Raw genomic sequence first — 19,591 nt, forward strand, 5'->3', positions numbered from 1 at the left:
CCTAGGTTGCCTCCTCCAACCTTAATATGAAAATATTGCCTTGTCTTATTGTAGCTTGTTATGCTATATTTGAGTGATGTCCCTGAAAGGTGTTATCATTTCTGGGGGAAATGAATCAGGGGTATAAACATGGAAAAGCAAATGTAAGGAGGGAGAGTCTGGAATGTGGAAGCAATGTAAACATTCATCAGAATATAATATCTAAGATAAACATAAATAAAAAGTAAAAAATAATTTAAACAAAGAAAAACATCAATGCAGTTCATGCTTATAAAATATGATAAAATCTATTACATAAACTACTAGTATATACTGGCAATATGATATTCATGCAAGGTAATTCTGTTTTAATATTGAGTCAACTCCCATGTAGTGCCTGAAGAGTCTAGTCAATGTTTTCTATGTATCTATCATATACATGTGCACTTATACATACACAAAGATACACATATTACACATATTCATGTATATGGCTTGGCTAATTGGGAATGGCAATGTTAGGAGGTGTGACCTTGAAGCAGTAGGTATAATCTTTTTGGAGCATGAACCAATAATTCATTCATTTTTCTTGTTGAATAATGTTTTATTGTACGATACACTATTTATTTGATCATCATTCAATTCCTCATTCTGCTGTGTAACCATTACAAATTTACATGCGTACATAATAGAGACAAAAACAAATTATGGACTCCCACACTTGTTGTAGCTTTGTGGCTAGATGAATAGATTTTCAATCATGTAATAACTTTATGTTTAGTATTCGACAGGCCCAACATTAATGTTTAGGATTTCAATTTTCCAAAGGGTCTCACTATACACCTCAGATCAACCACACAGGATCTCATTGTGCTGCTAAGTAGATTTCACAGGATCACACATTGCAGAAAGCTAGGATCTTTCCTACTTTTAATATTTTACTAAACCTACTCTCTTTCATGTATCGAACAGTTAAGTAGCATGGACTTTATGGTAGGTGCTGTGATGAAGGACAATATCTGATATAAAATATTAATATCAACACATGTATTACATAATTTTTGTAATGCTGTGTATTGAACCCAGGGATATATACATCCTAGGCAAACACTCTATTAACTGAGCTGTCTCTAGCCTCAAACATTGCAATGCTAAAAATAAATCTGTTAAATATTAGAACCATTCAAAAACATTCTACTTTGCTATGTCATTTATACTAAGAAGTGCCAACTTTATCGTATTTACAGCATCACTACTGATATTTTATAGAAACAAAAATTCCACTTAGTTGAACAAGTTAAAAATCCATAGTGGTTTATTTCATATTAGAAAAAAACAAGCAGAAAATCTTCAATCCTCACGGATAATTAAGATAGTGCTTGTAGGAAATGTATCTTGGTCAATGGTAAATTCATTTATTTATCTTCTATGATAATAAATATGATTACTTAAAAATAAACAAAACATTTACTTGCTTCCTCTAAGTTGAGAATCTTCACAATCTTTTATACCTATTATTCTTAGGTTTGGTTTTCTCATTGTGTCTTGTATTTCATGGATGTTTTGGATAAGTAGCTTTTTGTATTTTGCATTTTCTTTGACTAATGTGTCAATGTTTTTATGGTATCTTCTGCCCCTGTGATTCTTTCTTCTATTTCTTGTATTCTGTTGATGATGCTTGCATCTATATCTCATGATCTCTTTCCTTGATTTTCTATCTCCAGGGTTGCTTCCCTTTGTGATTTTTTTAAAATTGTTTCTATTTCTGTTTTTAGAACCTGAATAGTTTTCTTCAGTTCCTTCACCTGTCTGGTTGCTTTTTGGTAATTCTTCAAGTTTATTTTCTCTTTAAGAACTTCTACCTATTTACCTGTTTTGTCCTCTATTTCTTTAAGGAAGTTATTTATCCTTTTTAATGTCCTCTATCATCATCATGAGATGTGATTTTACATGCAAATCTTGCTTTTGCATTGTGTTGTGGTATTCAGACTTGCTGTAGTGGGAGAGCTGGGTTCTGATAATGCCAAATATTTTTGGTTTTGGTTGCTTAGGTTCTCATGCTTGCTTCTCACCATCTGGTTATATCTGGTGTTAGTTTGTCTTGTTGTCTCTTACTGGAACCTTTCCTTCCTGTAAGCCTGTGAGTCTGGGATCTTGGGTGTGTCAGCACTCATGGTATATCAGTTCTTTCTGGGCAGGATTTGGTTGTGAAGTGCTAAATTATAGTGTTAGCTCTGGGGTGCTGATGTAAACCTCAAAGATTTGGTCCCTTTGTGCTCTGTGTATCCTGTGCCCCGTGATCCCAGGGAGAGTCCCTCTTTGGTCCGTTTATGGAGCAAAATTGTTGTTCTCAACTGTGAACATAGAGACAGAACTCTGGGAGACCAGCTCTCAGGGCAGGACTTGGGTACAGAGAGTTGTGCCATGGGGTTTACTCCAGGGCTCATTTGGAGACCAAAAGGTCTTTGATTTTTTCTCCAGAGACTTGAATTTCTTGTTATAGACATATTTCAGAAGCTTTGTTAAAGCATATCAAGATATTCCATATTTATGACTGTTGTGAAAGGTGTTGTTGTCATAATTTCTTTCTTAACCAGTTTATCTTTTGTGTAGAGGAAAGCTACTGATTTGTCTGAGTTAATTTTATTTACTGCCACTTTGCTAAAGTTGGTTATCAGCTGTATATGTTCTCTGTTAATATTTTCTGGGTTGTTTAAATATTTTCTCTTATTACTCAAAAATAGTGATATCATGACTTTGTTTTTTCTAATTTGTACCCCTTTGATACCCTTTTGTTGTTGAAATGCTCTAGATAAACTCAAAGGAGGAACCTGAAGGCATAAACTAACAGAGATCATCTGTTACTTCTGTTACAGGCTGCTTACTCACTCCCTTTCATGGCTTGCTCTGCTTTTTTTTTTATACAATCTAGGACCACATACTAGGGGTGGCACCATGCCCTGGATTTGTTCTTCAGAAGGACTTTGAGGTTTCCACTGCAACCCAGGCATGAAAATCCCCATATCATATAAAGTATCTTTTCAAGTTCCTTCTCTTCTAGCTGCAGATGACAGTCCTGATCCCTAAGAGATGATGCTGGTATTTGTAGTGTCTAGCCACCGAGGAAGCTGTGCATTTCTTTAGAGATCACTCATGGTTCCTGACTTACCAGTATGAACATCAGCCAATGCTCACTGAACATGCATCATTATCCTGTAACAAAGTTCACAGGCTGTCAGTAATAATTATCTCTATAGATGGGGATGTGGCAACTGGAAAAGTCTAATGGCTTGTTCAAGACTAGGAACATCAACAGCAATGATAAAAGAAGGCTCAGGAGCTTAGGCACACATCATTATAATTCCAAATCCTTGTCTCTACCTCTGTCCTGAGCTCTGATTATATATGTGTCTAAATCACAGCTTCTGGATAACCAAAACCTAGCTCTTCCAATCACATCACACTAACATTTGTCATACTAGGTTTATTTAATTCAAGATAAGCCCTGACTCCAAGTACACTTGATGCCATCCAATTATTTTTGCATCTTGGAACTGTATTTAACTTCCAGTTGGCCTCACATCCTTTAATTTACCAAAAATAAATAGATAGATAGTTAGATAGATAGATAGATAGATAGATAGATAGATAGATAGATAGATAAATAGATAAATGATGTTTTGTTTCCACCAAGATAGTAGACCAGATGCCCCGAAGGACTTTTCTGCTTGAATGAACTAAAATCCTACATTTAATGTATAAATAAAAATCTCAAAATTCAAGAGTTGCATTGTGGAGAGGTTTCAGTGTCGCTTGACAAGAGTCTGAAATTGGGACAGGACAAAAAAGTAGAGCTACTCTTGGCAGGAATTTGACATTGGACTAGGAGAGGGAAGTAAACTCAGAGAGAAATCTGATTTTAGGCTAGAACAAAAAAATATGCTTTTGACAATAGTATGACTTTGCCTAGGACAGAAAATCCTATCATCTCTGCAAGTCCTTAGAAACAGTGATTATGGGGTTTTATTTATGGCCTTGCTTGTTCCCTGTTTGTGTTCATTGTCTTGCTTGTTATCTTATCCTAGAACTGACCTTATTATTACTTGCATGTAATCAAAACTGTATTTAAAAATCTGAAAGAATTAAAATTTGTCTTTCAGTCTAAAAACTGGCTGGGGGTCATGCTGCAAAAAAAGAAAAAAGAAAAAAATGAAGCTGGAATTTCAAGTACTATATTTCATGAATAGAAAGAGTGTGAAAAGCCTTGTGTTATCTCAGATTTTAGCAAGATTGCTTAAAATGTCTCTCCATTTAAATTGATGTTAGCTATTTGTTTTTTGTATGTTGCTTTTATAATGTTTAGTTTTATAACTTGAAATCTTTATCTTTCCAAGACTTTTAACATGAAGGGGTTTTTATTTTATTAGAGGTCATCATGTGATCAACTTTTATTGAGTATAGGTTTTTGTAGTAATATTAGATGATTTTTAAAAATTTTCTCAGTTTTTGTTGTTATCTCTCTCGCCCTTTTAATTTCTGAATGTGTAAGTTCTGAGGCTATTTCTGTTTCTTTTAGTTAGTTTGGGTAAGGCTTCAGCTATCTGTTTGATGTTTTCAAAGATCAGCTCCTAGTTTTGTTTATTCTTTTTATACTCATCTTTGTTTCTACTTGGTTGTTCTCTGCCCTGAATTTAATAATTTTCTGCCATGTACTCCTCTAAAAAGTAATCTATAATATATTTTCAGTACTTTTTACTTTGCAAATTAATTTTTCTAAACACAGTTCCAAAATGTGATCTGTAAAAATGACTAAAATTTGAGTGTAAGGCCAATAATTTCTCCTCAATTTGCCAAGATCACAAACAGTGCCTAATGGATTCCAACTCCCAAGGTCCTCTGGCAACACTGCTTGAGGTCTAGGAATACAGTACAGTGGAGGAATATCCTGGGGGCCCCTTTACAAGAAGGTCCTTTTCATCCATGTCCTCAAGGGCTCATAACTTTAGTTATGTTTAGAAATAAAATGGACATCTCACTTGAGAAAACACTTGTTGTTTGGTTCACAGATACTCTTTCTAATAATACCAAGGTCTGGGACTCAAATAACTGGGTATGGATCAAAACACATTTGGAAAAGAAGTACATCCATGTTATAGAAACAAATGGTGATGGCACTGATTCTTCCAAATGTTACAGAACAATGTCTCTCTAGAGAAAACTGCCGTGTTAGGCAAGTTTTTGTACTTTCCTTTTTTTTTATAACAACTTTATTTTAAAAATTAAGATAAATGTACAGATTTTAAGCAATTTTTGCATAAAATTATACAATACATTTTTGTCAGTACTTTTTTTCAGATTTTAAAATAATTTATACATAAAACTGTATAAATATATTTTTAGTCACTACTTGATATTTTTAAAGGTTTGATAGTATGCATTGAAAACTTAATAGTTACAATGAGCATAAAGTACATGTAAAACAAAATGTAACATGGAAATACTCAAAGTTTTCTTGTTGTATAAAGATTTTTTTGTTTTGTTTTATTTTGTTTTTTTTTTTTTTTTTTTTTTTATTTCTTGGACTTCATACAGTCTGTGAGTTGTTTCTGGAGCAGGGCAAGCCTCTGGGGTTAACATCCCAAAATCAGTGACTGCATATTATGTCTGTTCTTTTATGACTGGGTTATGTAACTCAGAATGATATTCTCTAGATGCAGCCATTTTCTTAAGAATTTGGTCAAGTCATTGTTTCTGGTGGCTGAGTAGTATTCCATTGCGTAACTGTACCACAATTTTTGTATCCATTCATCTTCTGAAGGACATCTGGGTTCCTTCCAGGTTCTGGCTATTATAAATAGAGCTGCTATGAACATTTTGGTGCATATATCTTTGTTGTGTATTAAAGTGTCTCTGGGGTATATGCCCAGAAGTGAAATAGCTGGGTCTTCAGGTAGTACTATGTCCAATTTTCGGAGGAATTGCCAGACTTATTTCCAGAGTGGTTGTATGAGTTTGCAACACCACCAAGAGTGGAGAAGTGTTCCTCTTTCTCTGCAACCTCGCCAGCATCTGTTGTCATCTGAGGTTTGGATCTTGGCCAATCTGACTGGTGTGAGGTGGAATCTCAGGGTTATTTTGATTTGCATTTCCCTGATGGCTAAGGATGTCTAGCACTTCCTCAGATATTTCTCAGCCATTCGATATTCCTCAACTGAGAACGTTTTGTTTAGCTCTGTACCCCATTTTTAATAGGGTTATTTGATTCTCTGGTGTCTAGCTTTTTGAGTTTTTTGTATAATTTAGATATTAGACCTCTATCTGATGTGTAGTTTGTAAAAATCTTTTCCCATTCTGTTGGCTGCCGTTTTGTTTTCTTGACAATGTCCTTAGCCTTACAGAAACTTTGCAATCTCATTAAGTCCCATTTGTTAATCTTTGACCTTAGAGCTTGAGCCATTGGTGTTTTGTTCAGGAAATTTTCTCCTGTGCCTATATGTTCTAAAGTTTTCCCTACTTTCTCATCTAATATTTTCAGTGTATCTGGTTTAATGTGGAGATCTTTTATCCACTTACACTTGAGCTTTGTAGAAGGAGATAAGAAAGGGTCTATTTTCATTCTTTTGCATGTTGACTGCCAGTTGGACCAGCATCATTTGTTGAATAGGCTGTCTTTTTTTCATTGAATGTTTACAACTCCTTTGTCAAAAATCAGGTGACCATATATGTGAGGGTTCATTTCTGGATCTTCTATTCTATTCCATTGATCCACATGCCTATTTTTGTACCAGTACCATGCAGTTTTCAGCACAATTGCCTTGTAGTATAGCTTGAGGTCAGGAATAGTGATTCCTGCAGATGTTTTCTTGTTGTTGAGGATGGATTTAGCTATTCTAGCTCTTTTGTTGTTCCATATAAGATTGCACATTGATATTTCCAGTTTCATAAAGAACTGGGTTGGAATTTTGATGGGGATTGCGTTTAATCTGTAGATTGCTTTTGGTAGGATTGCCATTCTTAAAATGTTGATCTTTCCAATCCATGAGCATAGGAGATCTTTCCATTTTCTGAGATCCCCCTCAATTTCCTTCTTTAGAAATTTGAAGTTCTTGTCGTACAGGTCCTTAACTTGCTTACTTAGAGTCACACCATGGTATTTCATAGTTTATGTGACGATAGTGAAGGGTACTTTCCCCCTAATTTCTTTCTCCACATGTTTGTCCTTTGAGTATAGGGAGGCTACTGATTTGAGTTGATTTTGTATCCAGCAGTTTGCTGAACTTGTTGATCAGCTGTAGGAGTTCTCTGGTGGAGTTTTTTGGGTCACTTAAGTACACTATCATGTCATCGGCAAAGAGTGATGTTTTTATCTCTTCCTTCCGATTTGTATCCCCTTGATCTCCTTTTGCTGTCTAATTGCTCCAGCTAGTACTTCCAGTACTATGTTGAATAGGTAGGGGGAGAGTGGGCAGCCTTGTCGAGTCCCTGATTTTAGTGTGATTGCTTCCAGTTTCCCACCATTTAGTTTGATGTTGGCTGTTGGTTTGCTGTATATTGCTTTTATTATGTTTAAGTATGGACCTTGGATTCCTGTCCTTTCCAGGACTTTTAACATGAAGTGGTGTCGAAATTTGTCAAATGCTTTCTCAGCATCTAGTGAAATGACCATGTGATTTTTTTCTTTGAGTTTGTTATTATGGTGGATTACGTTGATGGATTTCCTAATGGTAAACCATCCTTGCATCCCAGGGATGAAGCCTACTTGGTCATGATGAATGATCGTTTTGATGTGTTCTTGGATTCAGTTTGCAAGGATTTTGTTGAGTATTTTTGCGTCAATATTCATAAGTGAGATTGGTCTGAAGTTCTCTTTCCTGGTAGGGTCTTTGTGTGATTTAGGTACGAGGGTTATTGTAGCCTCAAAAAATGAGTTGGGTAGTATTCCATCTGATTCTATCTTTTGGAATAGTTTGGAGAGTATTGGTGTTATATCCCCAATAAATGTCTGAGAAAATTCTGCCGTGAACCCGTCTGGACCTGGGCTTTAATTGGTTGGGAGGCTTTTGATGACTTCTTCTATTTCTTTATGTGTTATAGGGTTATTTAGATGGTTTACTTTGTCCTGGTTTAACTTTGGGATCTTGTATCTGTCTAGGAATCATCCATTTCCTCCAGATATTCCAATTTTGTGGAGTATAAGTTTTTGTTGTAGGATCTGATGATTTCTTGAATTTCCTCAGTTTCAGTTGTAATGTCTCCACTTTCCTTTCTGATTTTGTTAATTTGTATAGTCTCTCTTTGCCCTCTAGTTAGTCTGGCTAGGGGTTTATCAATCTTGTTGATTTTCTCAAAGAACCAACTTTTGGTTTTCTTGATTTTTTCAATGGTTCTTTTTGTTTCTATTTGGTCTATTTCTGCCCTAATGTTGATTATTTCTTGCCATCTACTCTTCTTGGGTATATCTGCTTCCTTTTGTTCTCGGGCTTTTAGCTGTGCTGACAGGTGGCTGATGTAAGCTCTCTCCACTTTATTTTTGGAAGCACTTAGGGCTATGTAAGTACTCATAGTACTTACAATAGTACTCTCAGTACTGCTTTCATTGCATCCCATAGGTTTGGGTATGTTGTGTTTTCTTTTATGTTGAATTCTAGAAAGTCCTTAATTTCTTTCTTTATTTCTTCTTTGGCCCTGCTATTATTTAACAGAGCATTGCTTAGGTCCGTATGTACTTAGGCTTTTTGTTGTCTTTGTTGTTGTTAAAGACCTGCCGTAGACTAAGGGGATCTGAGAAAATGCATGGGAGTATTTCAATCTTCTTATATCAATTGAGGCTCGTTCTGTGTCCAATTATATGGTCAATATTCAAGAAGGTGTCATGGGGTCTTGTTTTTACTAGGCTGTATTGGGTTTTCCACCTATAATTCGTTGTAGTGCTGGGTTTGTGGTCATATATTGTGTGAATTTTGATTTGTCTTGAAATATCTTTGTCTCTCCATCGATGGTGATTGATAGTTTTGCTGGGTATAGCAGCTTGGGCTGGCACTGGTGCTCTCTTAAGGAGTGCATGATGTCTGTCCAGGCTCTTCTAGCTTTCATAGTCTCTGCTGAGAAATCGGGTGTGAGTCTGATTGGTCTGCCTTTATAAGTTACCTGACCTTTTTCCCTTACTGCTTTTAGTATTCTTTCTTTACTTTGGGCACTTGATGTTTTTACTATTATGTGTCGGGAGGTATTTCTTTTCTGGTCCAACCTATTTGGAGTTCTGAAGACTTCTTTTATGCTCGTGGTCATCTCATTCTTGAGGGTAGAGAAGTTTTCTTCTATGATTTTGTTGAAGATATTTACTGTGCCTCTTAGTTGATACTCTTCTCCCTCTTCTATTCCTATTATCCTTAGGTTCGGTCTTCTCATTGTGTCTTGTATTTCCTGGACATTCTGGGTTAGGAGCTTTTTGTTTTTTGCATCTTCTCTGGCTGTTTTGTCTATGTTTGCAATGTTGTCTTCTGCCCCCGAGATTCTCTCCTCGATCTCTTGTAATCTGTTGGAAATGCTTGCTTCTGTGACTCCTGATTTCTTTTTTTGGTGTTCTGACTCTAGGGTTATCTCTTTTAGCGCTTTTTTTATTGTGTCAATTTCTGTTTTAATTTCCCTCTTCCATTCCTTTGCACTCTGGTACTGCTTTTTTATTACTCAGCACAGCTTTTGCTTCATTCATATGCCCCTTATACCTAACTTCATTGATACTGAGTACAGAATCATTTCTGTCTTTTGAATATTGTTTTGCACATAAGGAGGAAATTCACTTAATTTACAAATTGTCTGTCCTGTCTCTGATATTTCTATTATACCATGATGATAGGATTTCAGATTTTATCAGTTACAATAGCCAATGCTACCTTAACTATATCGTAATAATAATAATAAAATAATAATAATAATATCTCAAAGTATTCTATAGAAAATAACAATTCAAAATTGAATACCTATTGTCCACTTTTATAAATGTAAGTGTGTGTGTGTTTGTGTTTGTGTGTGTGTAATCACAAACGTGCTTATGTAGTTATATAGTTCATAGTGTAGGAGATGGCATAAAGAAGAAGCAATTGAAAGGACAAAAAAAAGACTGTATGAGAACATAAATAGTTCAATGTATGTGTGTTTCTATTAAAGATTACATACAGACTCATTTGAAGATGTTCTCCTGGCAATGAGAAGCCCTAGAGAAAAGATTGGATTACCATGGATATGATGTGTGTATTTGGGACAGCAAAGCACAAAGGCCTGGATTTGTATTTCATCACCAACCAAGCACAACTGAGCAAATAAAGGGACCAATGGAAACAAAGAATATAAAATTAAAGATCCTTTGTCCTACAGAGAAAAGACAAAACAGTGGAATGTATCTATGATCTGATACACAATCACCCGTTGACCCTCTGTGTGAAATGGGAAGTCACTGCACCTCAGATTCTTCAGGCTGTGAAACAGAACCTTCTCTATATCCTTGAGAGTATTACAAGGGTAAATGAAACCACCTACTATAAATAGGTGGTTTACAAAGTAAAACATCAGACATACATGAGGCATTACCAGTTTCTAGCATTAATTCTTCTTTCCCACAATTTATAGAAGTTAGTTAAATTAAAAAGAACCTGCTTGGGAACAAACACTCAGGCCATCTGCCACTGGGAACAGTGAATATCCATGGACACAGGCCTAGTGAGAGTACATTGCAAGTAGCCAGGGCAGAGAGGTCTGGGCAGAGCACAAGGAAAGCACACCATGCCATTGGTTCAGGGAAGCAGGAACTCTGCCTTAGGAACTGGGTTTCCACCCAGAGGGCCTGTGCCTGCAGAACAGGCACTCAAGCCATCTGCCACTGAGAACAACAGAGATCCAGGAACACAAGCCAGCTACACAGGAGAGACAGGAACCAATCACTGACAAAAAGACCAAGTGTATTCACAGACAATAAGATCTCAAGAGGAAAGCGAAAGAATTTACCCAAGGGAAAACAAGGAAACCTGGCAACACCAGAACCCAGCTCTCCCATCACAGCAAACAGTGAAATGCCAAACACTCCAGAAAAAGAAGACTCAGACCCAAAATTATACCTCAAAATGATGGTAGAGTTACTTAAACAGGAACATGAGGAAAAGCATAAAGAAATAGAAGCTTTTAAAGAGAAGGCAAGAAAAACACTCAAAGAAATCAAAGAACTAGAGGAAAACAGAACCAAAGAGATGAAGGAATTGAAGAAGGAATTTAAAATGAAAATGGAAACAATAAAGAAAACACTAAAAGAGACAGCCCTGGAGGGAGAAAACCTAAAAAAGAAATCAGGAGTCACAGATGCAAGCATCTCCAACAGACTACAAGAGATGGAAGAGAGAATTACAAGGGCCAAAGACAACATGGAAAACATAGACAAAAGAGTCAGAGAAGATTTAAAAGCCAAAAAGATCCTAACCCAAAATATGCAGGAGATCCGGTACACAATGAGAAGACCAAACTTAAGGATAATAGGAATAGAAGATGGCGAAGAATATCAACTAAGAGGCACAGTAAATATCTTCAACAACATCGCAGAAGAAAACTTCCCTACCCTTAAGATTGAGATGACCATAAGCATAAAAGAAGCCTACAGAACTGCAAATAGATTGGACCAGAAAAGAAATTTATTCCGATACATAATAGTCAAAAGCCAAGTGCTCAAAGCAAAGAAAGAAGACTAAAAGCAGTAAGGGAAAAAGGTCATGTAACATTTAAAGGCAGACCAGTCAGAATCACACCCGACTTCTCAACAAAGACTATGAAAGCTAGAAGATGCTGGACAGACATCATGCAGACACTGAGAGAACACAAAAGTCAGCCCAAGCTGCTATATCCAGCAAAACTCTCAATCACCATAGATGGAGAGACCAAGATATTAAAAACAAAACTAAATTTACACAGTATTTGACCACAAACCCTGCACTACAATGAATTATAGGTGGAAAACCCAATGGAAGGAGGGAAACTACATCGTAGTAAAAACAAGAAAATACCTAAGCAAGAAAATGAAAAGAAGACAGACACACAGGCACAATTCTACCTGTAAAAGCAAAAATAGCATGAAACAGCAACCATTATTCCTTGATATCTATTAACATAAATGGACTCAATTTCCCAATAAAAATATACAGGTTATCAGACTGAATAGTTAAGCCAAATCCAGCATTTTGCTGCATATAGAAAACTCATCTCAGAGTCAAAAACAGACACTATCTCAGAGTAAAAGGTTGGAAAAAACCCTTCCAACAAACAACCCCAAGAAGCAAGCTGGAGTGGCCATTCTAATATCAAATAAGTAGATTTTCAATCAAAAGGTATCAAAAAAAAAAAAAAAAAAAAAAAACAAGGTACGAAATTTTTACTCATTACAGGGAAATTTTGTCAGGAGGAATTCTCAGTCCTTAACATATATGCTCCAAACACAAGAGCACCCATATTCATAAAAGAAACACTAATAAAGCACAAAAACTACATTGCACCCCACACAATGATAGTGGGAGACCTAAAAAACACATTCTCATTAATGGACAGATAATAGAAACAGAAACTGAACAAGGACACAGTGAAACTAGTAGAGGTTATAAAAAATTGGAATTAATAGACATCTACAGAACAAATCATCCTAAAAAAAAAATACCTTCTTCTCAGAACTTCACAGCACCTTGTCCAAAATTGATCATATAATCGGTCACAGAACAAGTCTAAAGAGATATAAGAAGAATGAAATACGCCCATTCATCCTATCAGACCACCATGGTCTAAGGCTGGTATTTAATAACAACAAAGACAACAAAAAGCCTATATACACATGGAAACTAAACAATGCTCTATTAAACAATAGCAGGGTCAAATAAGAAATAAAGAAAAAAATTAAGGATTTTCTAGAATTTTATGAAAATAAAAACACAACATACCCAAACCTATGGAATGCAATGAAAGCAGTACTGAGAGGAAAACTTATAGCTCTGAGTGCTTCCAAAAAGAAACTAAAGAAAGCATACATCAGCAACTTGACAGCACAGCTAAAAGATCTATTACAAAAAGAAGCACATACACCCAAGAGGGGTAGACGGCAAGAAATAATCAAACTTAGGAAGGAGATACACCCAAGAGAAGTAGATGGCAAGAAATAATCAAACTCAAAGCAGAACTTGACCAAATAGCAACAAAAACAACCATTAAAAGAATCAACAAAACCAAGAGATGGTACTTTGAGAAAATTAACAGGATTGATTAACCCTTAGCCAGACTAACTAGAGGGCAAAGAGAGAGTATACAAATTAACAAAATCAGAAAATAAATTGGAGACATAACAACTGAAACTAAAGAAATTCAAGATATCCTACTACAAAAGCCTATACTCAACAGAGCTCGAAAATCTAGAGGAAATGGGTGAATTTCTAGACATATACCAGATACTAAAATTAAACCAGGACCAGGTAAACCATCTAAATAATCTCATAACATGTAAATAAATAGAAGCCCTCATCAAAAGACTCACAACGTAAAAAAGGCCAGGTCCAGATGTGTTCAGTCCAGAATTCTATCAGACAGTTATAGACGACCTAATACCAATACTCTCCAAACTTTTCCACAAAATAGAGTCTGATGGAAGACTACCTAACTCATTTTTGAAGGCCACAATAGCCTTAGTTCATAAACTACACAGAGACCCTACATTGAAAGAGAACTTCAAACCAACCTCAATGATGAACACTGATTTAAAAATACTCAACAGAATCCTTGCAAACCGAACACAAGAACATATCAAAAGATCATTCACCAAGATCAAGTAGGCTTTATTCCTGGGATGCAGGAATGGTTTAATATATGGAAATTCATCAATGTAATCCACCATATAAACACACGCAAAGAAAAACCCACATGGTCATATCACTAGATACTGAGAAAACATTTGAAAAAATTCAACACCCCTTCATTTTAAAAGACATGGAAAGAACAGGAATCCAAGGCCCATACATAAACATAATAAAAGCAATATACAGCAAACCAACAGCCAACATCAAACTTAATGGTGGGAAACTTGAAGCAATCCCACTAAAATCAGGAACTTGACTAGGCTGCCCACTCTCCCTACCTATTCAACATAGTACTGGAAGTCCTGCCCAGAGCAATTAGACAGCAAAAGGAAATCAAAGGGATACAACTTGGAAAGGAAGATATAAAAACATCACTGTTTTCAGATGACATGATAGTGTACTTAAGTGACCCCAAAAATTCCACCAGGGAACATAGACAGCTGATAAACATGTTCAGCAAATTGACTAGATATAATATTACTCAAACAATCAGTAGCCTTCCTCTACTGAAAGGACAGTCATGCAGAAAAAGAAATTAGGGTAAGATATCCTTCACAATAGTCACAAACAATATGAAATACCTTGATCTCTAACTAAGCAAGTGAAGGACCTGTATCACAAGAACTTCAAACCTCTAAAGAAGAAAATCAAGGAAGATCTCAGAAAATGAAAAGATCTCCCATGCTCATGGAGTAGAAGGATTAACATTGTAAAAATGGACATCTTACCAATAGCAATCTACAAATTCAATGCAATCTCCATCAAAATTCAAACCAATTCTTCAAAAAGTTGGAAAGAGCAATGTGCAATTTCAGCTGGAATAGCACAAGACCCAGAATAGTGAAATCAATCCTCAACAACAAGAAAACATGTGGGGGAATCACTGTCCCTGTCTTCAAGCTATATTACAAGGCAGTTGTGCTAGAAACTGCATGGTACTGGTACAGAGATAGGCACGTGAATCAATGCAATGGAATAGAAGATCCAGAAATGAGCCCTCACATATATGGTCACCTGATTTTTGACAAAGGAGCTGTAAACATTCAATCGAAAAAGGACAGCCTATTCAACAAATGGTGTTGGTCCAACTGGCACTCAGCATGCAGAAGAATGAAAATAGACCCTTTCTTATCTCCTTGTACAAAGCTAAAGTGCAAGTGGATCAAAGATCTCCACATTAAACCAGGTACATTGAAACTACTAGTTGAGAAAGTAAGAAAAACTGTAGAACACATAGGCACAGAAGCAAATTTCCTGAACAGAACACCAATGGCTCATGCTCTAAGGTTAAAGATTGAGAAATGGGACTTAATGAGATTGCAAAGTTTCTGTAAGGCTAAGGAAACCGTCAACAAAACAAAACGGCAGCCAACAGAATGGGAAAAGATCTTTACCAACTCCACATCTGATAGAGTTCTAATATCCAAGGTATACAAAGAACTCAAAAAGCTAGACACCAGAGAACCAAAGAACCCTATTAAAAATAGGCCACAGAGCTAAACAAAAGTTCTCAATTGAGGAATATTTAATGGCTGAGAAGCATCTAAAAAAGTGCTGGACATCATTAGCCATCAGGGAAATGCAAATCAAAACAACCCTGAGATTCCACCTCACACCAGTCAGTTTGGCCAAGATCAAAAATTCACATGAAGCAAGATGCTGGCAAGGATGTGGAGAAAGAGGAACACTTCTCCACTGTTGGTGGGGTTGTAAACTGGTACAACCACTCTGGAAATCAATCTGGTGATTCCTCAGAAAAATTGGACATAGTACTACCTGAAGACCCAGTTATACCACTTCTGGGCATATACCCAGAGAAGCTCCAACATACAACAAAAATACATGCACCACAATTTTCATAGCAGTTCCATTTATTATAGAGAGAAGCTGGAAAGAACCCAGATGTCCTTCAGTATATGAATGGATACAAAATTGTGGTACAGTTACCCAATGGAGTACTACTCAGCCTTCAGAAACAATGACTTTATGAAATTCTTAAAAAAATGGATGCATCTAGAGAACATCATTTTGAGTGAGGTAACTCATTCACAAAATAACAAGTATAATATTCAGTCACTGATAATTGGATACTAACCCTAGAAAGCTCTGAACTCCCCAGAATCAACTCACAGACTATATGAAGTTCTAGAAAAACAAAGGCCAAATAGAGAAAGAAAATGAAACAACATTATCCCTAATTTTTACACACCAACAGAACTTTGACTATTTCTAGTTTACATCCTGTTTTACATGTACTTTATGCTCATTGTAACTAGTAAGATTTTAATGCACACTATCAAACCTTTTAAAAAATCAAATACTGACAAAAATGTATTCATATACTTTTATGAAAAAATGCTTAAAATGTGTACATCTATCTTCATTTTTTAAAATATTTTGTGCAGTCTAATAAAAAAGAACATGGTTAATAATAAATTTCAATATTAGAATTAAATTATAAAATTGCCACTATTATACAAAACAATTCAACCATATTTGTTCAGGGTCAAGACTTTCAAAGAGAAAGGCATGAATTGAAAAAGAATTAGAGAAGAAATAAAAGCAAATCATATATCAAATTCAGTGCTGGAAAACTATAGAAAAAAATTGGGAGGAGACCGTATTTCTTTGTTATTCAGTGTAGTCAATTCATCATTTATATGATTTTAACTGAAATGTTAGTGAATATGGAAGTTAGGGTAAAGTGATAAAATTATGCAGTAACTTAAGAGGGATTAGATCATATTAGACAGTAACTCATCTGCTCTGCATTTCCAGAATTGTTTATGCAAATTAGGGGGGAAGTTATAGCCAGATATTATAGATATTTTTTCTAACTTGACTACTTCAATAAACCTCCTCTTTTTCATTAATTGAATATTTACATAGCATGCCCTTTTTTATAGGTCTAATAATGAGAAACAATATCTGCTAAAATATTAGTATCAATAAATTTATTAAATAAAATTAGATAATGATATCAAGTACTTTCATTACAGAGAAATTTTCTTCCTGCACATGACTCTTATTAAGGCCCTCTTTATGTCTCTGTTTCTCAGGCTGTAGATGAAGGGATTCAGCATGGGAGTCACCACTGTGTACATCATGGCCATGACAGTCTCCTTTAGAGTAGAATTATTTTCTGATGGACATAAGTAGAGACCAATAATTGTCCCATAAAACAAAGATACTACAGACAGATGGGAACCACAGGTGGAAAAGACCTTGTAGATGCCTTGAATAGAAGGAACCTTGAGGATAGAGGAGATGATCCGTGCATAAGATATAACAATTATGATGAATGGAATAATAAAGATGAGCCCTCCCATGATAAGTATCATCAAATCATTAACATAAGTGTCTGAGCAGGACAACTTTAGAAGAGCAAATAGGTCACAGAAAAAGTTGAGGACAACATTGTTCTCACAAAAAGACAATCTTGCTGCAAGCAGGGTGTGCATCATGGCATGAGATGCTGTGAGCATCCACAAGAGCAGCATTAGACAAGTACAGAGCTTGGGACTCATAATGCCCGTGTAATGCAGAGGAAAGCAGATGGCCACATAGCGGTCATAGGCCATGACCACAAGAAGAAAGCTCTCCATATCTCCAAAAGCCATAAGGAAGTATATTTGTGCCAGGCAGCCTCCATAGGAGATGGATGTGTCCTGGCTCTGCATGTTCTGCAACATTTTGGGCATTGTGACAGAGGAAAAGCAGAGGTCAGAGAAGGACAAGTTGCTGAGAAACAAGTACATGGGTGTGTGGAGATGTGAGTCCAGTTGAACAAGGACAATGATTAGCAGGTTTCCCAGGATGGTGGTAAGGTACATAGTTAGAAACAGGGCATAGAACAGCTCTTCGTACTCTGGAAGAATAGGCAGGCCCAGGAGGAGGAACTGGGTGATGATAGTTTTGTTGTACATTTTCATTCTTCTTCTCAATCATCCTAATGAAAAAATATCAGGGTTTCTTAAAATTTTTATAGTATATAAAACCACAATGGATGTGAGAGTCATCAAAGTAACTATAATTTCAAAACACATTACAATCATTAATGATTTTTCTTAACTTATCCTTTGCAGGTTTCTGTCTCCCACTCTTTCATAGTGCCATGCTATTCCTACTAAGATATGAATACTTTTATCTTCTACTTCCTGTTCAACCTGCACAATTAGTTTGTACATTTGTAGTTTGATATTTTGTATATTGATGTTCATGAAGAATCTCTTACAAACTTTAACATCATAAGTTTTTATAAATTTTAAGACAAATCTCTCATGCACAAATGTGTTATATTGACACCTCAAACTCAGGCCCTGTAACATGCATAGTTCTGCTCTGCTATAAGAATTCATCTTCTGTCCACTGCATACCTAACAGACATCAGAAGCTCAAAAGCCCCAAGTCAAATTCATATCTTCATTTTAATATCTCCCAAAGAATTCCATGTTCTCATACCTTTCCGGTTGTTCACCATACAGTAAAAATAAATTCAGATTGTGGCATAAGTCTATGTCTTTAGATCCACTTATTTTTATTACCTTGATCTGTTGGCATACATTGCCCAGAGTCTCTCTTCCATTCTCCTCTTATTTCATTCATTCTTTTTTGTAAGTGTATATCAATAGATCAGTACCATGTCCTGTCTATACTACAACAGAGAAGCAGACTCAGTCATGTCTGTGTTTTCATGCCTCCTGACCCTTCTCTTCTTCTTAAACATTTTTACTGCCACATTCTAACAGAACAGTTCCTTCATATCTTTTCTGGTTTATGTTTCAAATTACCACTGTTGTTCTGAGGATAAGGACAAAACTCCTTTCAGGCACACAAATATTCTTTCCTTATCTCATTGGTGTCAGTGGTATGTACAAGATGGCCCCACATGCTTTTCTCTCCTCATTCAGTTCAATTCTTTTTCTTCATCTGGTTCATGCTTATTCCCATAGCAGGTTTATTGCTTATTACATACACAAGTTCATTTTGTCTCTCTATAATAAGTGAGACATTCAGCCATGCTCCCTATTAACTGGTACGTATCCACCCTATTAATATTTTAATCACTGCATTGGAATATTTTCCCATCAATTGTAAACTATATGCAAGAAGTGTTGCATATGTCTTTATTCTAATTGGCTCTTTACAATTCTTCTTAATCTGCAACTAGGACCAATGATAGCCATGATACATAAATCTAGTTAGTGAATATTTGTTACCTACTGCACAAACTAATACAGATTTCTTTATTTTCAAAGGTAGAAAATTTTCATTTAAACAGAAAGCTTAAATTAGAGATCTAATATATTTTTTCAGTGTTAGTGTTAATTATTGGCAATCTCATAATACCCGGTACTACAAATAATATCCATGTGTTTTAATCCACAAAATATTATGGATATTTGTGTAGAACACAGATTGAATAAAAATTTAATGAATTATTATAAAAAGCAACAATTACTTTGTAATTTTCACTTAAGTTATTCCTCAGATGACTATGCTTTATGTGATGGTGAATTTATGCATCAAGTGGGTAAATACTGATTTAGAAAAATGCTACTTGCTATACAGTCTCTAAATGTTAAAATCTTCTAGAGTTTAACAAAGGTAACTAACACTTCATCAGATTGTAAGATCTATGCATTCATATGAAGAAATTGGGGGCAATGAACATTTAAGTGTAGAAAAATATTATGACTTACATCTTAGATACAATTCTAATTAGATAATATCCAGTCTTA

General features: G+C 35.6%; 1 protein-coding gene across 1 annotated transcript in view; it reads right to left on the reverse strand.

Annotated features, from left to right (window-relative positions):
- Positions 1 to 17,782, reverse strand: part of LOC308425169 (uncharacterized protein) — a gene marked incomplete at both ends in the record, with an annotated part of 55,268 nt that extends 37,486 nt beyond the window's left edge. Inside the window, one exon of the mRNA XM_080922404.1 lies at positions 16,848 to 17,782. Within this exon, the coding sequence (XP_080778530.1) occupies positions 16,848 to 17,782 (935 nt within the window). The remainder of the gene's footprint in view (positions 1 to 16,847) is intronic.
- Between the last annotated feature and the right edge of the window lie 1,809 nt (positions 17,783 to 19,591).

The sequence above is a fragment of the Micromys minutus genome, assembly GCF_963924665.1.
Source record: "Micromys minutus genome assembly, chromosome: 10".
NCBI classification, from domain to species: domain Eukaryota; kingdom Metazoa; phylum Chordata; class Mammalia; order Rodentia; family Muridae; genus Micromys; species Micromys minutus.